The following is a 24742-nucleotide window of genomic DNA, read 5'->3' on the forward strand; positions in this document are numbered from 1 at the left end:
TCAGCGTCCTGCAGCTTCTGCCTCTCAGCCATGGCCGGCCGAGTCGAGGGAAAATGTTCCTTTCTCATGCAAATGCAGTCTGAACGACAGTCATTGACGGTGCTAATTATGCCAGTGTTGGGAAGTTGACTTGCTGACATCACACTGGGATTTTAACACTTGCAGGAGAGCCGCCCGGGCCTGTGTCAAGCTGCCGCCACTGACCGCCCGGACCCACAGGAAGTGGAAGAGTTGCCTTCAAATTGTGTGTTAGCTTGTCATAAAAGGTCATGCCTGTACGCAGACCCGAGGACCGGCTGTGACGAATGGTTAGTCCAGCTAGGTGTGGAGATGCATTAACATTAACTGTTCTTTTATTCAACATCAATATGCAACATTGTTCCAGACATCTTAATACCTGCTCTTCTTTAGACAGGAAAAAATATATATTTATACATTTACAGAAACATATTTTTGAAAACCAAAAAAAATCTACGTTTGATTTGTTTTCCACATCATGGTTTCATGTTTTACGTCACCGTCGAACATGTTCAAACGAAGACTGCAAACGTCTCTAACGTTTTGCATTGTGGGTCAGAGAGGACGACAATTTTAATTTATGCTGTATGTCTTAATACATGCATAGTTGATGTCACATAAAAAGTAATATGTGGTTAGTTAATATTATAATAACAAAAAAAAAAGTAGTACTTCATTAGTTTTTGGTTTAGCAAATACCATTTGCGGTCACATGCCAGTGTATTTAAAAATAAGTTATATTTATTTTCCTTTATTCACAATCACCATTAATTGTAAGTAAGTAAATAAGTAATTTTTATTTGTATAGCGCTTTTCCAGACCAGTGTCACAAAGCCCTTAAACAATCAAAACAACATCAATAAAGTATAAACTTTAAAGGGCAAAATAAAACTGATAACACAATAGTTTTTTTTTAATCTATTTTCATTAGAAATAATTGTATAGTGAATTAACTATCAAATGATATTTAAAAATAGCAAAAAAGTAAAATGCATTTCGTTTTGTTTCAAAATATGTGCTCCAAAGTTACGTTTGGCGATTCGCCTTTATTGTGAAGTAGCACAGCGGAAGTGACCGACACGCGTGGGCAAGCTTGACGCGCGTTTAAAATTAAAGCTCCGCCGCTCATTGGCTGCTCGGGCAGAGCTCGTGAAGCCTCTGCAGCACCGAAAGTGTCCCACGGATCTCCAGACTCGAGCGTCCGTGTTCGTGAGCGTCAACCTCTCCAGGATATTCTGCCTCTTTTTTCTTTTTTTCATTCTTTATCGGAGCGGAAACCAACTCCTGGATTCTTCTTTGGAGACTTTTTCTCTTTTTGCTGTCACGGGGACCAAGAAAAAGGGGGCTTTTTTGTAAAAAAACAAAAAAAGAAAAACCTCCACGCAGATGGTGACTGTTTTCGTGGCACCGAAGCGGACTTTATGATTTCTATCATGAGGAAGAGTTATTCCAGAACGCACCACTTCACGGACGCGTAAAAAGGTGAGCGCTTTAAAAAAAAAAAGTTCTTATACATTGAAACTGTAGTTTTTCTCTGCGTGTCCCCCCTTCTCACCCCCCTCCCCTCAACCCTGACCCCCCACCCCATCTCCACGGATCCAGCTATTCGGGACGCGAGAAAAAAGTCTTTTGTGCTGCCTCAGCGCCATATGGAGCAGATCCTTCTGTAAATAAGAAAAAAAACAAACTGAAAACAAGGGCCGGTGGAGGTGGTCCTCACGCACGCGCGTCTCTTCTGAAAACCAGGGACCCCCTTCATAACATTGTAGATGTAGATGACCCCCTCTATTACCTCGAGTCCAACATGACGGATGTTTCTGTGAGATTTTTTTGTCCTCTGGCTCCGTGGATTAAAAAAAAAACAAACAAGTTAAATAAATATCAGTAGAGTTCTGACTCTGGCAGGTCCGTCTCCAGAAGTCTGGTCCGCATTAAGCGTTTCTTGGCTCAAAAGTCTTTGGAAGTTTCTCTGCGAATAAGTCACGGAATGAAAAATACCTGAAAAAAAAAACAAGGTTTGAGACTCGATGTATGAGGTGTGATGTTGGCTGTTGTTGGAGTGACGCGCAGATCAAACTGGAACAGCACGACGACCGTGCATTCCACCGCCAAGGAGCTCGTATGTCATACAGCCATTTGGCCCCCCCAAAAAAATGACACCCTTAAAAAAAAAAGTTTGTCGATCTGGAGAATAGCACAGTCGTAACGATCGTATTATTGTTTAAAAAAAAACAAGTAACCCTAGAACATATTTCCAGTATCACAAGTACAATAAGTACGTAGTAAGTTTAACTTTCTACAATATTCTTCTGACGAATGTTAAACGCTGATAATCTTAAAAAGAAACATTATTGACAAAAATGTAAGTTAAAAATACCTGGTACAATTTTGGAAGACCACATTTAAAACACAAAAATATAACGTGTTTTAGATTCTCGGGGTGAAAACACTAAATCGTAAAAAAAAACGCGTCGACAGACAGGACGACCATTTCAGTTTCTTCGCAGCTGAATCCGTTGTGTGGATTTTTCTTGTTGTTGACAAAGGCTACAGGCTGTGACAAATATAATCTATGGCCCTGCAATTGCCCCCCCTTAACCTCCTCAAGGGCCTGACTTGGGGAAACCCCTGATGTAAGAGTTAGTTGTATACCTACACTTTAGAAACAGGGTTGACCCCACATTTTTGAGACTTCTCCTGGCGGTGCAATAGCCTCTTCAGGAATGTTGTGTAATGACGATGTCGTCTCGAAATGACCTTCATAGCAGTTGGTTTAGAATAATCAGGGGTATCAAACTGGTCCAGAAAAGGGCCGAGACGGTGCAGGTTTTTGTTCCAACCAGTCAAACACACATGTGTTAACGAATCAGGCGTCGGCTTTAACAAGCAACACCTGATTGTTAATCAATTGATTACTGTCTTCAGACGCCTGATTGGTTCAACTATAATGTGCTTGACTGGTTGGATCCAAAACCTGCACCGGCTCGGCCCTTTTATGGACCAGTTTGACACCTGGGGGTCACTTTAGATTGATTGTGAAGGACTTGAGTTGTAGTGTCTTTTTAGTGGGAATTGTTTACCCTGATCCAGAAGAAAAGTATCACGAAAAGATTCTTGGTGAATCTCACAAGTTTTGTGCCAGATTTTTTTGTACGTTTGGGTTAGCTCTGGATATTTTAGGCGGTTCCTCTCTTAAAGAAAGATTGACAAGCAAGTGAGCCCGATGATTCCTTCACAAACTGAGGTTCACCTGGTTTCTTGCAAGTGTGTTGTTTTGTGTTCTGATGTTGTGTCTTCATTGGTGGGTGCACACGTGAGACTAAACTCTTGAAGCCACAATATAAACCTTTCCGTCAAACTTCCATCCATTTTTTTGTTTGTTTTTTGTTGACATCTACTGTTTTTGGACAATAAAAGCGAAAAAATAGAATTCCGCGGCATGTTCCGTCACTTATACGCCGGGCTTATACGGGTTTCGAAGGTTCTCGTTGTCACAGTCGTGGTGACTTCCTCGAAGGTTGAAGGCACGAGTCCCGGCTGACAAGGACGCGACTCCATAATGTGTTATGACAGGTGGATGCTACACTAATTGCTGTCCTAAGGAACTCGTGTGCATCTGGTTTCTGCTAATTGGCCGCCGATGGGAAAAACATCTTAGAGGAGCCTGATTCTTGTCAGGAACACCTCCACGGCCCCCGAAACCCAACGTCTCTGAAGTCGACACCAGGGCCCGCTACAAAGGCTTCTTGGGGCCAAAAAAACGTTGCTGGTCATTAAAAAGCCACACAAATGGATTCACTCGTCTTCCAAAGAAAACACGAGGAAGAAAAGACCCTCAGCTGTTTCCAAATGTTTTCGGACGCCGGTTGAGATTCAGATCTGCTCGCTGTGGGCTTTGAAATGTTCGGATTACAAGTCACATTACGAGGAAAATGTATTTGTATAGGATCAAAAATGGTAATGGAAGAGTTATGAATAATATAGTAATTATTTGAATGTAGTTGTTGTTGTAAATCTAACCTTTGTTTTGTTTTAAAGTATATATTTTATTGAGTATTGTTTTAATTGTTTAAGCGCTTTGTGACCCTGGTCTGGAAAAGCGCTATATTAATACAAATTACTTACTTACATACTTACTTACTTTGTTTTGTAGAATTATATTGACAATTTTCCCACGCCTGGGAAGGACCCGCATACATTTGGCACCTAACATTTCAATTTAATTTAAATAATTTTCCACCCCTAAAACTTCTAGCTATTACGAAGGCACTGTTTCTTTAAATCACATCACTGACTTAAGCAGTTACAATTATATGAAATTATAATTCTCGCTATCTTAACTAGACAATAGTGCGTCTTTGTATGGTTCAAAGATTAGAATCTAAACCCCGTCGATTCTTATTTAGAAAACAGGCAGTGGTCTGGACGGACCCATCTCCCTCTAAACCGCTTCCATTGTTCGACCGTAGGCCGCGGGTGGTTCAGTGACTCCTATCAGGCATCAGTTACATATTAAAACAATCTGTTACCGGGGCTGCAGAGAGCCAGAGACGATGATAATTAACCTGGAAGAGTGAATGATTGTCCATCCGCATCCAAGTCAACAGCCGCTCTCTCTCTCTCTCTCCGGAAAAAAAACCAAAAAAAAACAGACCCCCCAGGTCTTGAGCAAATCTCCAACCCGCCAGCATTTGCATCTTCCCTGGAGACGGGGAGGTCCGGGCATGTTTGAGAGAGAAAACAACTTCCTTTACTTTACCTCCACAGTCATTTACGAGGCAGCGGGGATGTACCTCGCTTGTATTACCAGAGTCCCCCGAAATCTCTCCTAATTGAAATCATGAAGATTACAGGGGGAAGCTTTGGGATTACGTTGCAGTGGAGGGGAAATCCTGGACGTGTGCACGGGGCATGTTGTAAATCATGAGCAGCAGGGTCCACAGCTGAGGGTGAAACTCTCGGGTTTGAGTCCTGGTTTTCTTTGCTGTCGTCGTTGGTCTGAGACTGTTGTGGTGAGTTTGTGTTCACATAACCGAGAACTGGTTTCAAACAACTGCCACCAGAGGCTATGGCGGTGTCTGTCCCTGGTTTGCACAAAAGACAAACCGTAGACCAAACAAAACTTGTGGTCCTTGAGAAAAAAAGAGTAAATATACATGGGTTAACGGTGCATTCAAACACATTTTGAATTTTTTTTTGCTAAAACAGATTGAGAGTATTTGTTTTAAATGTTAAAAAAAAAACCACTCATTTGTGATCAGTATATAGAGCAATAATTAAAGGACTCAAAATATCAGATATATACGTAAAGAAGAAAAACATGTGATAAAATTGTTTGTAATTGCTTTGGTTTAGTTGCAAGTGTAAGTGCTGGTTGACTCTTTTTTTCTGCTTCAGTCTGCAGAAAACACGTTTCGGTCACACTAGGTAAAGACTACTAACTGTGCTAATCCATAGTCACATAAAAACTAACCTCAGTTGAGCAGCAGGCTTAACACAGCAAACACAGACAGTAGTGGTGAGCTAGCTGTAGCTAATAACAAGACAACCAACATTAATGCAACCATAATAATACAGAAGATAAATAATGAAGGCGGGGGGTGTTGGACACTTTGTGCACTAAAATATCTGTACTACAACTTCATTATTGTTATTGTAACTTAATAGCAGACCTGGGCAAAGTGCCAAGTGAATATCATGTTGAAACTAAAGATTGTTTCGTTTTATTAGTTATTTATTTTGTATTTGTATTTTAAATATGAATATAAGGTTTTTGTTTTAGAACTTTCAATTGTATAGTAGAGTATATCTTGCCCCTCTAAAAGATTTGAGTGCATTTAAAAAACTATTTGGAAACAACAGCGTCACAACGGACACATGTGGCCTCTGAGGAATGTGTATTACCCCCCACTGCTTTATACGCTGTTTTGAGTATTGATACTTTTGACAGCTTTTCATCTTCATGAAAAGCTATATTTAAGAGGTCTATTGAAATACTGTTATTTTATCGTGGTATTCAGATTTGGCGCACACAAGTATTAGCCTGACCAGGGTGTAGGGAAAGAGATTTGAGCCAGAACCAGCATCGTCATTGTTGACTCAGCTTGGCATTGTGGTGTGAAACGTTTCCTTCAGTTCCACTGTGTGAGTATTTTCATATTTCACAAGTGGTTCCCCAAAGCAGGCCAGGAATACCTGGCAACCAGCTGGTATGATGTCATACCTGAGACGCCATTATTTTTGTTTCTACTTCCTCTAGAGCAGCGTTGACTAAATCAAATTTTCTGTTATGAAATAAACCTTCAAGAAATACTTGAATAGGTAATTAAAAGATTGTATTATGTTGTTAATAATAAGTTTTGTGTTGCAGTTAAACTTTAGGCCGCTAGGTGGCAGCCCTCCTGTTTCCGCTAAAGGAACAATGAATTCCTGATAGATCCCAGTGATGACTGAGGACGAGAGGATACAGTCGACTCCAGCAGCTTAGCGCTGATGTTTGCACATATTTTGGTTTTAAAAAACACTTCACAACTTTGTCAAGAGTCACGTGTCTGTAAATACTGTAGCGCCAGAGTTGGTGCTTGGGTACTACATCCATAAAGTTGTGTCTATCGTATCACATGTATATATATATATATACTGTATATATATATATATATATATTATTGCCCCTCTACTGTGATACGTATGGTATCGATTTAAATGTGAATATTTTTGAGAGCTATAAATAAAAGGTGAATATTATGGAACTGCGCGTAAGTTTATATTTTAAATATATTTTTATTTGTTGAATACATTTTAAGGGAAAGTAGTGGAAATATTCCCCAAAGATTAACATAAAAATGGCATTTCTTGTTAAAACTATATATAATTTATATTTTTTTCAGTGTTGGAACTTCTTCAATTTGATCATTTTACTCAAGAGGGCAGCATTAATGCAGCCAAAGGGTCACTCGTGGCCCCCCGGGCACACTTCCCAGATCTACTTCAAGAAGGAACCAGTTCGCCTGCTCTGAGCGTGAAGATACCAGGCTTCTCGTGGACATGTTGCCTCTGGCTGAGTCTGGGATTTGCCAAGATCCCCTCCTAAACCTCAACTCTCTTGTCAGACACGTTGATGTCTTTGTCAGCAGCGGCCCCGGCGCTTCTTAGGCGTCATTAATAATGGAGGCTAGCTAATATTTCGGGAGTGAGTCGGGCCTGTGGCTTGGCTTCTGACAATGACGCCTGTCTCTCTGCTCAGCGCGGCGATGAAAGCCGGAGAAGACAGTAATAGGCTCCCTGTCGTCTGGCGGATGGAAAGAATCTCAAGTGATGACGGAAGATTCTTCCAACTCCATGTACTTGTTGCCTTTTTTCTCTGGCGTATCATGTGATCGGTCCTGGCATGTCGGGGAAGCGTCCCGCCTCGATAGACGAGAGTGGGGCTTCAAGTGGTGTCTCTTTCTTTCGTCGAAGCCCATCAGCGTTAAGCCAAACACACTGTAGAGCTTTGTGAGCTGAGACTTAGCCACTGAGAAGAAGTGCTGCTTAAGAGAGGAGATAAGGGGAGTCCTGAGCAGCGGCCCACTTGGTTCTGCCCGGGCTCTTCGCACGTCCTGTGCCAAGCAAGCTGTTAGTTTGTCAAACAGTGAATGTCCTTAAGCTTCTCGGGCGAGGGCTTAATGTCAGACAGGCAGGCGTCTGTCTGCGAGGGTAATGAGATTGTCTCTGTGTTTTGTCCAGGAAAGGGTTAGTGGGCCAGGACCTCCTGGCCAACCCCGAGCACCCGCCTAATCTGGAGGATTTGTGTCGTCCCTTTTTTCACACTTTTTCACATGATATCTGTGTTTGACCCCAAAGCTTGAGGCTCTCACTGCTTTAGAAATCCAGTGTTGTATTGATTAATCTGTCGTCAAAAACATTGATCTAGCTTAAACACATGCTTTGAGTTAATGTTATAAACACTTTCCAACACACTTAATTTCACATGTATGTAAAACCAAATCCTTTCCTTTTTGTTCGCCTTAATCTGATAAAAATCATTCTCAATTTTTCTTTGTTTTTTAACAGAAATCAGTAAGAATACTCGTTTTCTTACAGATTCACATTATGTGGCACGTTTATATCAACTTCATATTAATATTCCATACAGTATATACAACTTTTGTTCATTCTTTTGCAGATTAACTTCAGTTTTTTTTATAATCTTTTAAAAAGACAAAGAGGTCGTAATTTTAACCTTAGATGGAGGTTATCCAAGCGCTATGCTAGCAAGTAGTCAGTTTGAAATTAACATTTCAATTATGTTTTAAGTACATCTTCATAATAGTAAAACTGTGCATTTACATTCTTTTAATATACAATGTACTGTTGTATAAAATCAATGGAATGCTTTTATAAATGTATTTGATTAAGATTTGGTTGTCCATATTAAAATTGTAATGTAGACTGATAGATGGATAAAACGGTTTTGAAAAATTATTCCATAATTTGGAACACTGTCAGAAAATGTACAATATCAAGGATAAAAGGGAATATTGTTTTTCAAAACACTCCAATAAGCAGTTTTGATCCTTTATTTTGAAATGTTCAAGAGCTCACAAGCTTTAAGGCATGCGAGTTACTAGCAATAGCTTTGTGAGCGCTGCTAGCATTAGCAATGCTACTCGTTAGCTTGGGTGGAAGAAAGGAAGCACCATATTGTGTCTCCCAATTGTAACAAAATTGAAGCTATACTTCACCTAAGCTTTGCACAATTTCTGCGTCTTTGTTCACCATTTACTAAACGTTAAGTCACGATTGAGACGCACGATTACAAATGTGTACTTTGGAGCGACCAATGGTTCCGAGCAGCCACTCCATCCCAGTGTTTTTAGAGACAACACTCCCCGTTAGGTGTTTGAGTTGATAAAGTACAACAGCACTTTTTATGACTCCCGGGACGCTCGTGAAGATGAAAGAGAGGGAAGGAGGAGTCGTGGTTAAACACCCCCAGCTAACATTTCCATAGAAACCGACGCACTGGTACTTTCTACTTTACAACCTTCAGACAAAAGGGGGGCTGAGCAGCCTCCTAGCTTAGCGACTGCTAATATACTCGCCTCATTTTGATTGGCTACGCATCACTTTCTTCCGCCGAGGACCATCGGTCATTATGGGATGTGTCAAGAGCGCTGTTTTGAGGGCAGTTTAACGTTGTAACTGTGCTAACATTTCGACTGCGAAGCGCTGCCGTGGGAGGTCTTAACCTTCGACCCATGTGGAGTCCAAATGCCGGAGACTTTAAGGGGACAAAGTTTTCCAAGATTTTAACAAGGATAACGCCAGGGCGGTCGGGGTCAGCTCAGTTGAGGGGTTTGTCTTCCAAATCCATGTGGAAATACTCCAGATCTTCCTATATCGCTTTTCCCTTTGCTAGCCCTTCTAGTAAACATGGCGAGCCAGTTAGCTGGACTTAGGGCGCAGCCTGGAGTCTTATAATTTGTTAGAAAGTAGACTTTCCTACATGTATTTCTGTGTATAATCTGATATCACTGTCTAACGTTGCAACTATGACTGAGTTGATGACATGACAGATAAAACGAGGAATGATAAAATACTCAAACAAACAAAACATCTTGCTCATTTTCTGGATGTCTCCAGTATTTGTGGAATCACTTGTTTTAAAACAAAGCAAGTTTTTAGTGGGAATTAAGGAATGTCACCTGGAATCATTTTAATATAAATGCAAAAGAAGCATCAGAAATAATTGAACCCATAGTCAGATTTTAGTGTTTGGAATTTGGTATTTCAACCCCGCCTACAATGTTAGCAATTTTTGTCTGCTAGCGAATATCTTCAAATGAATTTTTAAAAACATTTCAGGAGATTCAAATAGAATGAACAATGATTATTTTTTGGATGACGTAATGTTCCGGATTCCTATCTGGATTCACAAATCTTTTGAAGGATTTTTCTTTGCATCTTTGTGTTTTACGACAAATGAATATGTCTGTAGCAGCATTACAGCGGCACTGCCAGGACTAATATCTTTAAAAAGAGTTGATTTTCATGTTCCTATAGTTCAGAAACATTTTCTTTCTAATTCACTGATCATAACGGCTGTTTATTTGTCTGCCCACAGGAAGATCTGTGTGCACTGCAAGTGTCGTCGCGAGGAGCATGCAGTGACAGCCATGCCTGTAGAAATGGAGAAGACTGTCACCAAGTTAATGTACGACTTCCAGAGGAACTCCACCTCGGACGACGACTCTGGATGTGCGCTGGAGGAGTACGCCTGGGTGCCGCCGGGACTGAAGCCCGAACAGGTACCACTCATCCGTTCCATTCTTTATCCCAGGTCAGGTCAGGGGCAGCAGAAAATCTCCTCCAGGTCTTCTGACCTAATACAGAGGATTTCCCCGGGTCGTCCGAGAGACACTGATTAACTCTGAGCTAATGGCTAAAAGAATTCCAACACTAACAGATACATTTATCTCTGGTTTATTTTGCTTGCAAACATGCTTCCTGAGCTCCCCCCCCAGAGGCTCAGCTAAATCACTGTAAAACATAAACGCATCAAATAGTGCTGAGCACAGCGCAGAGAAGCCTCTTTTCCAATTCTGGAGTCGGATAGATCCAGTTTATTGGACGCTGGAAAGTGTTTATGGTGGCGGGTTTATCTCGAGGCTTATAAAGTGGTCAATACAGCACTGGGCCTTGAAAATGAGAGCCATTATTTCTCCTTCAGTGTCATGTATTACAGCCCCTGGTTTATTACAGGGTTCATGAAATCCTGGAGATATCGTGAAATTAATAAACGATTCAAGGCTATTAACACAGAAAGGTTGGCTGAAGTCATACGTTCGTAGCAAAATATATTTTTATAGAAAAACGTTATATTGGGGGAAAGCAGTGATTTACAAAAAAGGGATGACATCCGTTGTAACTTGTGGAGTTATGACGGTAACAATTATTCAAGATAAATATTTTAGTCTTGGAAGTCGATCTTTGGAAAATGGCAGTGAAGTATGTAAATGTTTTTATGTAGCTTTATTTCCATAACAGTGAGACCATTACAGCCGAAACTGTGGTTTGTCTTTCAAAAACGATGGTTAGATTTCACAGTCGGGATGCCGGTTGTATAATCCCCGTCTGGGATTGAGTGGCGGTATCATGATCAGAGGGAAACTTCAGCCCTGAACTGCGACCATGTCAACATGATCGGAAAAAAAAACATTAGGAGTGTCGATGTCCTCGAAACCATCACGCTTCTGGCTACGTACAGAAGATGTAATGGAGTTTCTGTGTGGACCCTAATCTCCCAAGAAACCCATTCTTTGTGTCCTGCTCCAACAAAAATCAAGGCCGGTGCCAAGTTTGGGGGATTAGCCTGGAAATCCATTTGACATTATTCGAAAGGCAAGAGCAGCACTTTAACAGAATGGACTTTTTGTTTCCCGTCTATTAAAAAAAAAACCTTTTCAGTGTTCACTTTCAATCATCTGCCAGCGACTGATCTGTCTCTGAAAGGGCTTCTCCCCAAAAACAAAGTTTGTCTACGACTCGTCCCAGAATTCCATAGAAGGCCAGAGAGATAATCTAATAGGGTAACGATTCAAGATGATGCTCTGGCCCGCCCCCCTCGGGGGAACAACAGTCACCGTCTAATCAGATGTCAACATTCCAGCAAGAATAGACGAGATAGCGTCGTTGAAAAGGTCAATAATGTCCATCTGATATCTCTGTTGCCTGTAAATGGACGAGACTGAATGAAACTAAGGAACCCTTGCACACACACACACACACACACACACGTGCCCATCTTTTACCCAAAATACAAAATGATCTCCGGTGGTGTTATGTCCAGAAGGCGCCTTCACACTAGTCTAGTCCTCCACCCTCCCCCACAATCCAATCTAGTGTTGTGTAGCCATCACCGTGACTCAACTATCCGCCACGGGGTATTAATCAATATAAATACAATTTTTAGGCGGATTTAAAAACTGTAATCTATCCTGAAAAATGCCAGGATTTGCAAACATTTTCTAAGTATTTGATCCTGATGCATTTTTAAGTTTGTGCCTCACACTTTCTAATAATTGAATATTAAGTTACCTATTTGATATTAATAGTATTATATGCCGGAAAAGTGAAGTGAAGAGAAGATAACTTAAATATGCGTTTAAAATTGAGAATTTGTTTATCATCCACATGTCAGAGGAAGGTTCAGAAGAAGAGAAAAGGATGAAAATAATCTAATGGTCAAGTTTTAATGTATGATTCAACGCTGAAGGTTTCAAGAACTAAGGCCTACCCTTTATTCAAGAGAAGGAACATGAATATAAAAGAAAAATCTTTTGTCCCACGCTGCTGTTTGAGTTCCCGGATTTGGCAAAAGTATCTCTCAGCGTTAGTGGTAGAACCGGTGCGCCAACTTTTTAATGTGTGGTTGAATTCGTAACAAGCGATATGTTTGATCCTTCAGCTTCACAGATGTACAGTTTACTACTAAATTGACTTGACAAGGTGATAAAAGAAAGATGAACATGTAGAACTGGAATAGTTTCTTTAATGTTTCCAACATGGTTTGGTGATGTTTGACTGTTAATAAATTCTTTGCCGAAATGGATTCGAAAACTCCAACAATGTGTTGATGGTTCAAATCCAAACAATGTGATAATACTGTACAATTATATTTTTTAAATTTTCCATCTCCTTCTTAAAGTAGAGAAACTCTTAACTTCTTCTTCGGTAGGACCGTCCCAAACACAGACCAGATTCGCCTGCTTCACTTTATTGAGTTAGCAGTGAGTCAGAAAGTGATGTTATTGTAGATAAAAAGGCTGGTTGGACATTGTTGTTTTACTCAAACCGGAGCATTTTCATGTAAAGTTTGACCTCCTTAGTCATTCTTGCTGAGCAGAGCAGCTGGAAGTGTCGTACAGTGAGGAGCAAACATGGTTGTCGAGGACGTTTGGACAAACATGTGTTGAGCTCCGAACAAGCAGCAGCTAGCACGAGTGTAAAACAATCTGCTAAAGCAATAACTCCTTCAACTATTTCCCCCCCTCGAAAAACATCTCTACAGAAAAAAAGAGTGCCGGCCCGTAAACGTCTTGAAAACACAATCTACCCATCATGTGAGATTTTTACGAGGCCTGTTTCCTCCGCGCCGCGGCCCCTCCGTCCTCCCCTCGGCTGTAAAGTGGCTCGCTGAGAGATCGCCGTGCCTGGTGCTCCTCCGACTCGTCCACCATTACCGGCAATAGAAACCAGCTGTGTGGAGCCGACACTCGTGTCAATCGGCTGCAAAGTCCTGCCATTTGCTCCGGCTTTGGAAAACACTCTTTTTTTTTCTTTTTTTTCTTTAGTGTGCTTGAAAATTCTTCTCTGTCTTTAGGTCGGCCTGTTTTCGATTACAGTTATTATCACAAGCTGCTCCTCCATGTCCATTATGTATATCCGTCTTCAGATCTCTGCCTCACGGCGGCGTTCCTTTCACCTCCAGATTGTAACCCTCGAGCAGGTTTTTCTCTTTTTGATCGTCAGCTGTGGGTCGTTTTTTTTTTTTCTCGCCCCGACGATGTTGCTTTGTATCCGTGATCGGCGGGTCGACGTGGATGGTCCTGCTGGACTCGGTTGCTCGCCAACAAAAGCAGAGCGGAATTAGGTTACACTCACAAACAAGAGGCTCCTGCCATAAATTCAGACCAAAAATAAACACACAAGGCGGAATCCTGCTTAAAGGAAACACTTGGAGGACCAAAGATGGCCATTTGGAGAGGCCAGCTTTTTAATCTGGGATCAAGCAGTCTCCCCGCAGGCTGTTCGTATCACATCCTCAGATAACCCCACACGTGTGACGGAGTCCAACAACCGTTCATTCATTTTTCTCTTAATCGGGTCACATGGGTGGGATGGTGGGGGCACCCTTGACATATCATGTAGGGCACAACTGACAAACACAATTGTTCAGTCTGGATGTGTAGGAGTAGCTAACCGGCTTGGGTTTGAGCTGCTTCTTATGTCAAGAAACAGTACCGGAGATCTTCACCATCAAACCAGAGGGCTTGTGACCACAAGACAATTCATAGGCAAAAATTTTTGACAAACATAAGCCACTGAATTGCCTTTTAGAGGTTTGTACGGCCTAATTTTACTGAAAGTGTTGCTGTTACCTTTTTTTTTGTTTACCAAGTGGAGCATCTGTAGGATAGTTGAAGTTGTCTTCCCACTTCCTTGAACTTTCTCGCTTTGCATTTGCAGTAGAGGTGGGTTGTAGCGTACAAAATTGTACAACTTTGTACGACTTGTAGCTCTCAAATCGACTTGACTCGACATTGTTCTGTTCTACTTCCACGGGCCTTTCGACTTGGGCCCTGCTACCTACTTGCGGTGGGCGAAACTTGGAGATAATTGTGTACTTACCAGATCCATTAAAGTTTGGACCTTGTCCACCGACTAAGAAACAACTTTTAGGACCAGGGACCGAAAGATGGTCAACGTCACCTTTTAAGTGCCTGGCTAGGGTTGTTTGGAATCACGGCGGCGCAGGTACTAAAATAGTATCTGCTTCAACGTACCATGCTGATGGAAACGCAACACAATCAGGGTAGAGTAGAAGCAAGTTGGGTTAAGATGAGCCAGTGGAAAATGATCGTTTCTATGCCATCATTTTTCTGTATTTGATTATCTTAGCTACAATGAAACCAAGAGAAACTACACAAAGATCTGTAACATGACGCCCAAGTTTGCAATATTTCGGATGTTTCATAGTCATGACTGATTTCCTGCTGGAACGATGCATCGACTAGGTTTCCAAGTGACAAAAATAGGTCTATTGCATATCGTAGGAGAAGCGGAGCATCACACTGGTTCGTGGACACTTCAAACACACTGTGCGCCGCAGCTGGTGGTAGCATTCCCATTAAATAGAGTTGAAGCGATTAGCCGCGGAGCAGAAGACAAAAAAAAACATGACACTCCAGTAAGAGGACTTTCATTCGGGTCGCTGTAAGAACGTAATGCTAAAGTTCAAGTGAGCTCAACTGCTTCTAAGTTCTTGATCCAATTCAAGTGTCCAATAACCACGTTTTCAAGATCCAGATCAAGCATTGATGGTATGTTGTCCACGAGGATTCTGTTTTGACCAAAACGATAAGAATCATGCTGTTGACATTAAAAATAAATCTTGTTTGTTATAAATCCAACTGTTTGGTTGATGTGATCACGCAGATAATATTACTGAAACGAAACCGTTCTCGGCAACTCAAAGTCAACTTTTTTTTAGGATTGTAGCGACCGAGTCATGTAAGGAAGATCTCAGTCAAGTTCAAGTCTTGCTAATCCAACATTTCACATTTGATTCATGTTTTTCAGCCTTTTATTCGTCTTAAATATACAGTATTCCCAGCTCCTCTTTTACTATCCTCCCTTTTTCATCGTCTCTTTATCTGGCCTTTGTCCTCCAATCTCCTCCTAAAATCCTGCTGCTTGAATGATTCACCCCCCCCCCCCACACACACACACACACACACACACACACACGGTCACATTCACGCCTGACTGGCTGACCTCCATCACACCTCTGTTACACTGTAGCGGTGAATAAATAACACGGATACAACGTTCATTGTCTTTTCTCCGAGATGTCGAAATGACAAGATTAGCATTAGTCTTTCCGTCACACTCTTCCAGATAATGGATGTTTTATTCAGGTGTGTGTGTGTGTGTGTGTGTGTGTGTGTGTGCGCTCCTCTGGCGGCACGCTAACACACTCCCATGTGCGGAGAAAGAAGGGTGAGGTTCCATTAGGTCTCAGCTGCAGGGTCATAAATCAGAGAGATTTTCCGTGAGAGGAGTTCACACTCGCTATAGGATATTTTTAGATGAACTTTCTTTGGGCTTTTGAAGAACGTCCAAGGTTTTTAAAATGAGGTTCGTCAGACATTTGTGTCCGACCAGCTGATGTTGCTACACTACGGAAGCATGCCGTGTTCATGACACCATTATTTTATTAAGCTAGTTTTTCCAGTTTTATAAAAAATGCAAAAGAATTTCTCCTCCACTATGATTTAACAAAATTTTGTCCTATTGAGAGCAATTCTTATTTAGTACTCAATATTATGTGTTTTATTTATTTAAAAAAAAGATTTTTCTTTAGACAAACTTTCAATTCTGTTTATTTAGAATAACAAGTATCATTTGAATATATATTTTTTATTAACAATAACTAATATGATTTGTACTAAAGTAACCAGATTAAATCAACAATAGTAACTAATATAGTAGATATTAGATCTTAGTCGGGTATATTTAATTCAAGCTTTAATAATAAAACTATTAAATTAACGATTATTGATTAACATGACTCATGTAAAAATATGTCTGTTTTTAATTAAAAGATTGGACCTTTTTTAAATAATCAAATTAGTATGTTGTGTGTTATTAATAAATAAATAATAAATATATAAATATATGTTTTTTTAGATCATTAATAAATGTACTATTTTTTCGATATTCTGTTTTTTTTTTTTAAGGAAATAAATAGTTTTTCATTTGTTTTTTTTTCGTCCTTTCTTAAGTCTTGAATCTACTGCTCCTCCTCACATTTACGCTCCACTTCCTTATAAAAATGTGTAATTAATCACTGAGAATCACTGAAAAAACAGGGTGCCGTCTCTCCCTCGGGTGACTTGTTTCCTTTTCACTCACTCTTTATTAACAGCAATCGATCATCACAAGTCATTACCGTCTCATACGTATCGCAGTTATCTCTGTTGCAATCTGGAGAACGTTTAATCTCCGGTGATGGATTGATGATCATCACACCCTGTGTGATGTTAACTCTTAACGCGTTTCCAAAAAATCACCTCCTTTGTCTTCCCCAGGTTCACCAGTACTACAACTCCCTGCCCGAGGACAAGGTGCCCTACGTGAACAGCCCGGGAGAGAAGTACCGAATCAAACAGCTGCTCCATCAGCTCCCGCCCCATGACAACGAGGTGAGAGTCCTAACTGCCGACTCCCCCCTTCCCCCTCCTCACCTCATACCTCCCATCTATCTGGCCAGACATCTATCTGTCTTCGCCTCCCCTCCTCGAGGGCGCTGGAGAGATAAGGGAGGAGCTGGAGGGAGATGGTTGGAGTGTTTTAGCACATTCACGGCGTGGAAACTCTGAAGAGAAGATGATTGTTCTTCAGTTGACGCTTGTGATCGGCCTGACAGCTGAAAACAAATGGATCTTTTTTATCTTAGATGTCAACCATTGTCGTTTTTAAGATCCCAAGATTGATCAGTTTGGTGTCGTTTTGCATGTTATCTGTATCTTGTTTTTTCTTGATACTGTATAGAGTCCTTTTTTCCCTTAAAATTATATTAAGTTTATTTACTACAAGTTTATATTACAATAAAGTGTGTATAAATTAAAAATAGTTCAATAATTATTGTTTTATCATTTGCAATTAACATGCAAATATTCATACTGACTCCTTTAAGAAACATCTTAAGACGTTTTTATTTGTTCAGGCTTTTCCTTGATTTTCTGGAACTCCTGTTGTGTTATCAGTTTTATCTTGATCTTTAAAATATATACTTTATTGAATATTGTTTTGATTGTTTTAGCGCTTTGTGACCCTGATCTGGAAAAGCGCTATACAAATAAAAATGATTTGCTTACTTACTTACTTACAATGTCTGTTAATTTCTGTGTTGCAATTAAACTTCCAGCCACTAGATAGCAGCAGTCACTATGTCCTCCGATGAAATGAAAGCAGTTACGATGATTGGCAAAAGTCGTGCAAGTCTGTAAATTCTGCAACGGCTCCGGCAATACTACATATGTAGTATCGTCAGTATCACAATATGTCGTATTGTTGCCCCTGTATCGTAATACGTAATATATACCCAGATTCTTACACACCCCTAGTAATGTATCAAATCATTATCACAACGTTCAGTGACCTGGAATAGTCGTTAAGAGACCACTCTTAAGTCTTTTAAATACACTTTGATACCTTAAAACACCATTTTTTTTACAAAGGTTTCATACACCCAGGACTGTCATGGTGAGTTTCAAACGGTATGTTCTTGTTGGTGTCCAGGTGCGTTACTGCAACAGTCTCGATGATGAGGAGAAGCGGGAGCTCAAGCTATTCAGCAACCAGAGGAAGCGGGAAAACCTGGGCCGCGGCAACGTCCGCCCCTTCCCTGTCACCATGACCGGAGCCATCTGCGAACAGGTAAACGTGGGGCGCGTTGAGAAAACGTGTCGGGTGTAATGACGGCCTAATGTCGGATGACTTACGACGGCCGTAAACACAACCGTCGTCTGTTTTTATAGCATCCTGGCGACCTTGTCGCGCCCGTGTTTTTTTCGTGGACGGGCCCTTGCGTGTCTCTGTTTGTGTCATTTCCCTTCGGCCGTCACGCTTTTAAGGCGCAATCCGTCAGGGAAACCTGTTACGTTCTCTCTTTATCCCATCAAATATTCACTCTGTGAACCTGCTGAGCAGAGCTGCTCGGAGCCTCCACACGAATAAAGGAGCAGATTGCTGAGAAAGTGTGTATTGATCGAGCCACCCCCCCCATCCTTCATCACTCCATCTTAATGTTGCCCTTCTGCCTCCTGGACTGGAGACACGCCAGCGAGACGCTAACGCTCCATGTCTCCATCATCGCTAAAATCCACTCTGCCTTCCTGACCTTTCCTCCATGTCGCCTCAGCACTCCCTGTCATTTCTCTTCCACTCGTGCACTTTTAGCTCCCATCATACATCACTCCATTTTCCTCCGTCCCCTTTGCCACTCTGATGTCCACTGGCTCGCTCTGCGAGTGTGTAACACACTCCGGTGCCCTCTGAAATAAAGCGGCCGCATGACTGATGAATTTATTAAAGTGTACTCGTACATGAAAGGGGGGCACATGGAACCGGGCCAAAACTGAAACCAGACACCTGATGTGAACTCTGGACTGGATAATAAAATGGGAATTTTTACGGTGAAATAACTTTGCCTAGATGGAGCTAATGTCCACAGCTCACCCCCCGGTGTGCCTCAGAATAGGGAATGGTTGAATTGAACCATCAATTCAAATATTTAATTTAAAAGGCTAAGAAATAAAAAATGTTGAATTCTTGGATATTTATATTAGAATTTGGCAATTGGATTATTACACTTGATGTGTAAAAATATGTTTATTTTGAAGAAAAAAAGTAAAATATATTTTAAAATGAAATGATTCCCAAAAATAATGAAAAGAACTTTAAAAATACAAATTATTTAAATCCGTTATTAAAAATCTAATGAGTGGTGTTTGAATATATAACATTTCAGTAAAACAATTAAAAGGTTTACCTGCTAAATTCAACCATTCAAATTTAGTCTTAATATTTTAGACTAGTCAGTTTTCAGTTAACTAGGTCCGAGCCCTTTTATCTTTCTCTATGACTTTGGTCTTTCCCTTTTGTTTTCATCTACAGCATTAGTTACATACTTTACATATATATTGATCTAGAGTTATTATCACATGACCTGCATTAACACTGACTCGTGTCTGGTCCCTAAATCATAAAGACAACAATTGTTCTTGTGTAACTTGAATGATCTTTCATTGTATTGATTCTAATGGATTCTACTGTCGTAGCTAAACTTGAAGTGTTCTTGTGTTTGCAGTGTGGAGGCCAGATCAACGGCGGAGACATCGCCGTGTTTGCGTCGCGAGCCAGCCACAGCGTGTGCTGGCACCCGGCCTGCTTCGTGTGCAGCATGTGCAGCGAGCTCCTGGTGGACCTCATCTACTTCTTCCAGGACGGGAAGATCTACTGCGGGCGGCACCACGCCGAGAGGCTGAAGCCGCGCTGCACGGCCTGCGACGAGGTAAACACTATCATGCGCTCGCATGTGTCGGCTCCTGCACCTCCAGTGACGGAATGTCTGCGCGGCTATTTTTAAAAGTTTACATTCAGTCCATACATACAAGCAGCCGCTTGAGTCACATGAGCGCAACTGTTTGTCCGATCTAATGAGGTCAGTCCTTTATCGCCCGGTCCTTATCACGCTCCGGAGGTTCCTGGTCGGTGGGACTCTTGAATGTTATTTGAGCTTTTTTTTGTTATCCATGAACCTTGAATGAAGGCTCTAATATCAGGTTTAACTACTCATGACACAATTACGTCAACGAAAAAAACGGTCCTTGTGTATGTGCCGTGGATCCAGAAGAAACATTACCTGATTTGCGGAACTGCAGGTTTCCGTCATTTGAATTTGAAAAAGACGGTTTTGACTTTTTTAAGAGACGCACCACAGAAGATACTTTTTATCATCAACAAAATCAATCTATGAGTGAACATGGTTTTCTCTTGCGATATCGGCCAAGGCTGCTTCCTGTTCCGGTGAAATCAGGCTACTTCCTGTTTGGGTAACACTCCTTTACTTCCTGTATGGGCTACAATTGCCTACATCCTGGTTGGGCAACATTCAGTTCACCCTGTTTAGTCTAAACTTGTCTATTCACTGTCTGGGTGGAATTTTACTACTTCCTGTTAAGGCAACCATCTTGCTTTTTGGTTGAAGCTCGTTTACTTCTGGTTTGGGGAAAATTTGGCTACTTCCGGTTTAGGTGACACTCATATATTCCTGGTTCAGTTGATGTTTGATTAATCCCAGTTGTTCGATATTTAACTACTTTAGGTTAAGGCGAAGCTTCTTGCTGTTTGGTTAAAGCTTGTTTTCTTCTATTTTGGGGAAAGTTTTGCTACTTCCTGTTTAGGCGACATTTGTGTACTTCCTGTTTAGGCAATGGTTCTTGCTGTTCGGATGAAGCCTGTTCACTTCTGGTTCGGGGAAAATTCTGCTAATATTTGTCTGGGCGACATTTGACTACTTCCTGTTAAGGCGACAATTCTTGGTAGTCTGGTGAAATACTCAAATACTTCTGGCTTCTGGGTGAATTTTGTCTTCTCCCATTTGGCCGAAATTTGACTAAAATCTGTTTGAACTAAACGATATTGCTTCCTGTAGGGGATATCATGCGGCTAATTTACTGTTCGAGTAGTATTTGACTACTTCCTGTTCGGACAACCCATCTTCAATCAACCAATTAGAGAAAATAAAAGTTCTCTAAAGTTGTCAATAAAGTTATTTTCTGTGCTCCGTAACTGTCTTTTAAGAAATCAAAACAAACAAAAATGACAATTCACAAGGTCAAACTTAGATTTAGATGGTTAATGTTTAGCAAAAATCAACTTAAAAAAAACTAAATTTGAAGTGTTGTTCGATTATCTGAATGGAAAGAAGAGGATGGATGCTACATAGCATGCTACCAGCTAGGCCCTTTCTGCTGAGTCAGCACCTAGACGTCCATAACCTTTGGAGTTAATCTCATAACGTCATCACGAGTAGATTTCTCCTCCAGCATCCAAAACACAGGGGCGATGAACATACTTTGAATTTCTCTTCCTCATCTCTCCTCCCGTAGATCATCCTGGCGGACGAGTGCACCGAGGCCGAGGGTCGCCACTGGCACATGAAGCACTTCTGCTGCTTCGAGTGCGAGACGGTATTGGGGGGTCAGCGCTACATCATGAAGGAGGGGCGGCCCTACTGCTGCTCTTGCTTCGAGTCCCTCTACGCGGAGTACTGCGACTCCTGCGGGGAGCACATCGGTAAGTTGCCCTCATACCCTTCATCCATCACTTTTAACAAGAAACCCGACGACCCACTTTGAGCGAGACATTAGCTCATGGCGTTATTTTCCTTTAAATCACTGATGACGTCATTCACAGCCACATTTGACAAACTTTTTTTTACACTTGAACTCGTACAATAGGAGACGCGGGAAAAAAACGTGGTCTCCCAGCCTTATGGCCCCCAGGTCATGAGGTCGCAGCCCAGGTGTGATCGTAGCACATATGCTAGAAAAATGCTGCTCTGTAATTATTTGACAGGATATTGAAAAGCGTTTTGGCAACGAAACTCGTTATAAAACGAAAAAACCATTAGACAACATGTTTGGACCAGATGGAAGCCATTACCCGAAGCAGATCTTTCTCCCCGCAAACACACACATACACACACAAATACACAAACACCAAACAAGCTAGTTCAGTAAAGTCAGCCCCCTTTCCTTTAGGCGAACTTTCAGTGGGATTTTGTGAAGGATTCCTCTGACCTTTAAGCTTTTTTTTTACTATAATCAAAAACTTTACTAACAAAGCTGACCAACTGGCCGATTAACTAAACTTTAAAAACACTTTTTGACTCACCGTCGAACTCAATAAACACTCGTGAGTTTATTTGAAAAATGGTCTGCGACAATTTTCTCTTTCTTCGTCTCACTCCCTCTCGGTGAACTCATGAAGTTCACCGACCCAACAGGAAGTACCGTCTATGATTTTAGCAGCTGACCCTTGTGCCATGTGTCCACAGGCATCGACCAGGGCCAGATGACGTACGACGGGCAGCACTGGCACGCCACCGAGGGCTGCTTCTGCTGCGCCCGCTGCAAGCGCTCCCTGCTGGGTCGCCCCTTCCTGCCGAAGCAGGGGCAGATCTTCTGCTCGCGTTCCTGCAGCCTCGGCGAGGAGCCCAACGGGTCAGACTCCTCGGACTCTGCATTCCAGAGCGCCCGCTCGACGAGGGAGTCCAGGCGCAGCTCGAAGGCCGGCAAGAACAGCGGCGGGTCCCAGCCGGAGCGGTTCTCCGGCGAGGTGGATCCCCTCTCCATTCAAATGGACCTTCTGAGTCTCTCCAGCCAGACGCCAAGTTTGACTCGAGAGCCGCCGACCTGGCAGAACCAAAAACAGGCAGGAAACGACTTCAGTTACGAGTCTCGGCCGGAGCAGAACCCAAGTCCTCTTCAGCTGCTGAGCCAGTGCAACGTGAGGACGTCCTACAGCCAGGGCGGCCAGAACGGCCAGCAGGACCATAGAATCAAGGAGAGCGGAGGACTTAGGAGGCCTCCGGTGTCAGCCATGAAGGGCCACTCACTGAACGAGGCTTGGTTCCAACAACCGGCCCTCGAGGACTACTACCCTCCCAAGCTGCCGACGCAGAAGAGCTTCACGGAGGTGTCCCAGTGCACCCAGCACAGCAACGGCTTCTCTACGGACAAACGCTCCATCAGTTTGCACGGCTTCCAGAGGGACCGAGAACCCGGACCTCCGGCCCCTCAGGTGGCCCGGAGCAGGAACCCCATCAATGCACTTAGCTTTCCCGACCAACTGACCCCGCTGGACCAGACCCCGAGAGGGTCCATGGAGTCTTTGGCCCTGTCTAATGCCACAGGTGGGTACTTTTGTAGAGTGAACTCTAAAGTTAGGACAGGACGTGGTTTCACTGAACAAGTTGTGAGTTTATTTGTACAAATTGTGACGATCTGTTCTTGATCCCCGACAGGAAACTCTGCGGACGGAGGAGGCAAACGCCAGGAGCACCTGTCGCGCTTTTCCATGCCCGACCTGAGCAAAGACTCTGGGATGAACGTGTCCGAGAAAAGCAACATGGGAACGCTCAACTCGTCGGTGCAGTTCAGGAGCTCCGAGTCTCTGCACAGCCTCAACGGCCCGCAGTCCTACATGGAGATGGAGCCCCCTCGCTCCGCCCCGTACCAGCTGCAGTACTGCGAGCCCGCCGGCATGAGTGGGACCCATTTACCGCCAGGGTTCACCTTCCAGGAAGAGGACCGGGTCAGTTTGGTGAGCAGCGCCAACGCCGCCCGCCTGCCGCCGATCAGCGAGCGCAGGGCGGACAGCGGGATCGGAAGCGGGGCTAGACGGGGGCCGAGCGTCAGGATAGACGCGCCCGAGGAGACCCCGCAACGCCGCCGCCATCACCACCATCGCTCTCGGAGGTCTCGGCGCTCCCGCTCAGAAAACGCTCTGAATTTAGTGGCCGAGCGGCGGGTGAGACCCCAAGAGCGCCCGCAGCTGTGCGTGCGCGAGGACTACGACCGTTTCCCGCCGCCGAGGAGTGCCAGGGATTCATACGGAATAGGAGGAGGGGGAAGGCGCCCGTCTCAGATGTTCAGGCAGTGTCCCAGGACCACGTCTGAAGTGACTCTCCAGAACCCAGGAGCGGCGCACCGCTCCGGCCTGAACCAGTACTCCTGGGACGACTACGACGACGACTGGTGCTCCACCTGCTCCTCGTCCTCCGAATCCGAGGACGAGGGGTACTTCCTCGGGGAACCCATTCCCCGGCCGATCCAGCTGCGCTACCTCAGCAACCAAGAGCTGGTCCACAAGTACAACAACACAGGCCTGGTCCGACCCACCCGCACCGCACAGTTGCACAAACGCAGAAAAAGCAAGAACTGCATTATTTCTTAACATTATTATTCACTCGACTTCTTTTTTTTCCTTACAGCAACCGTGAAAAGCGCATCAGTGTTTATTTCCGACTCCAAATACGCCCTTAAATGGTTTGATAAAAAGGCTGACTTGCAATTTATTCGGGGTCCAAACCCGGCTTCTGTTTTCGTTGCAGTGTGAATTGTGCTTCTGCGTTGCTGATGTCTGTACATAGAAGAATGAGCTAATAATGTCACTTAAGTTAAAACGAGGGTGTAAATATGGTTGTAAATGAGGCCTCACATATTTTTATATTTTGTAAGGATAGAATCATTTAAGTATTAAATATCTATGACGTAGAAACGACGTATGCATGTCTGATTTGGCCGAACTCACTCATCTGTTGGATTTATTTTCATGTGCTGTAAAGGATGCCAGAAACTGATTTGTTTATTAAATAACAGTCTGATTA

General features: G+C 42.7%; 1 protein-coding gene across 1 annotated transcript; it reads left to right on the forward strand.

Moving 5' to 3' along the window:
• Positions 1-1173: 1173 nt before the first annotated feature.
• prickle2b (prickle homolog 2b) lies at positions 1174-24742 on the forward strand. Its single transcript, XM_087800650.1, has 8 exons — positions 1174-1500; positions 10124-10307; positions 16872-16985; positions 18085-18222; positions 19655-19858; positions 21459-21645; positions 22409-23266; positions 23378-24742. Exons 2-8 carry the CDS (start codon positions 10176-10178, stop codon positions 24307-24309), a joined length of 2565 nt encoding a protein of 854 aa, XP_087656776.1. The 5' UTR covers positions 1174-1500; positions 10124-10175; the 3' UTR covers positions 24310-24742.

Source organism: Callionymus lyra, chromosome 10 (assembly GCF_982586985.1).
Source record: "Callionymus lyra chromosome 10, fCalLyr1.hap1.1, whole genome shotgun sequence".
In the NCBI taxonomy this organism is placed as follows: domain Eukaryota; kingdom Metazoa; phylum Chordata; class Actinopteri; order Syngnathiformes; family Callionymidae; genus Callionymus; species Callionymus lyra.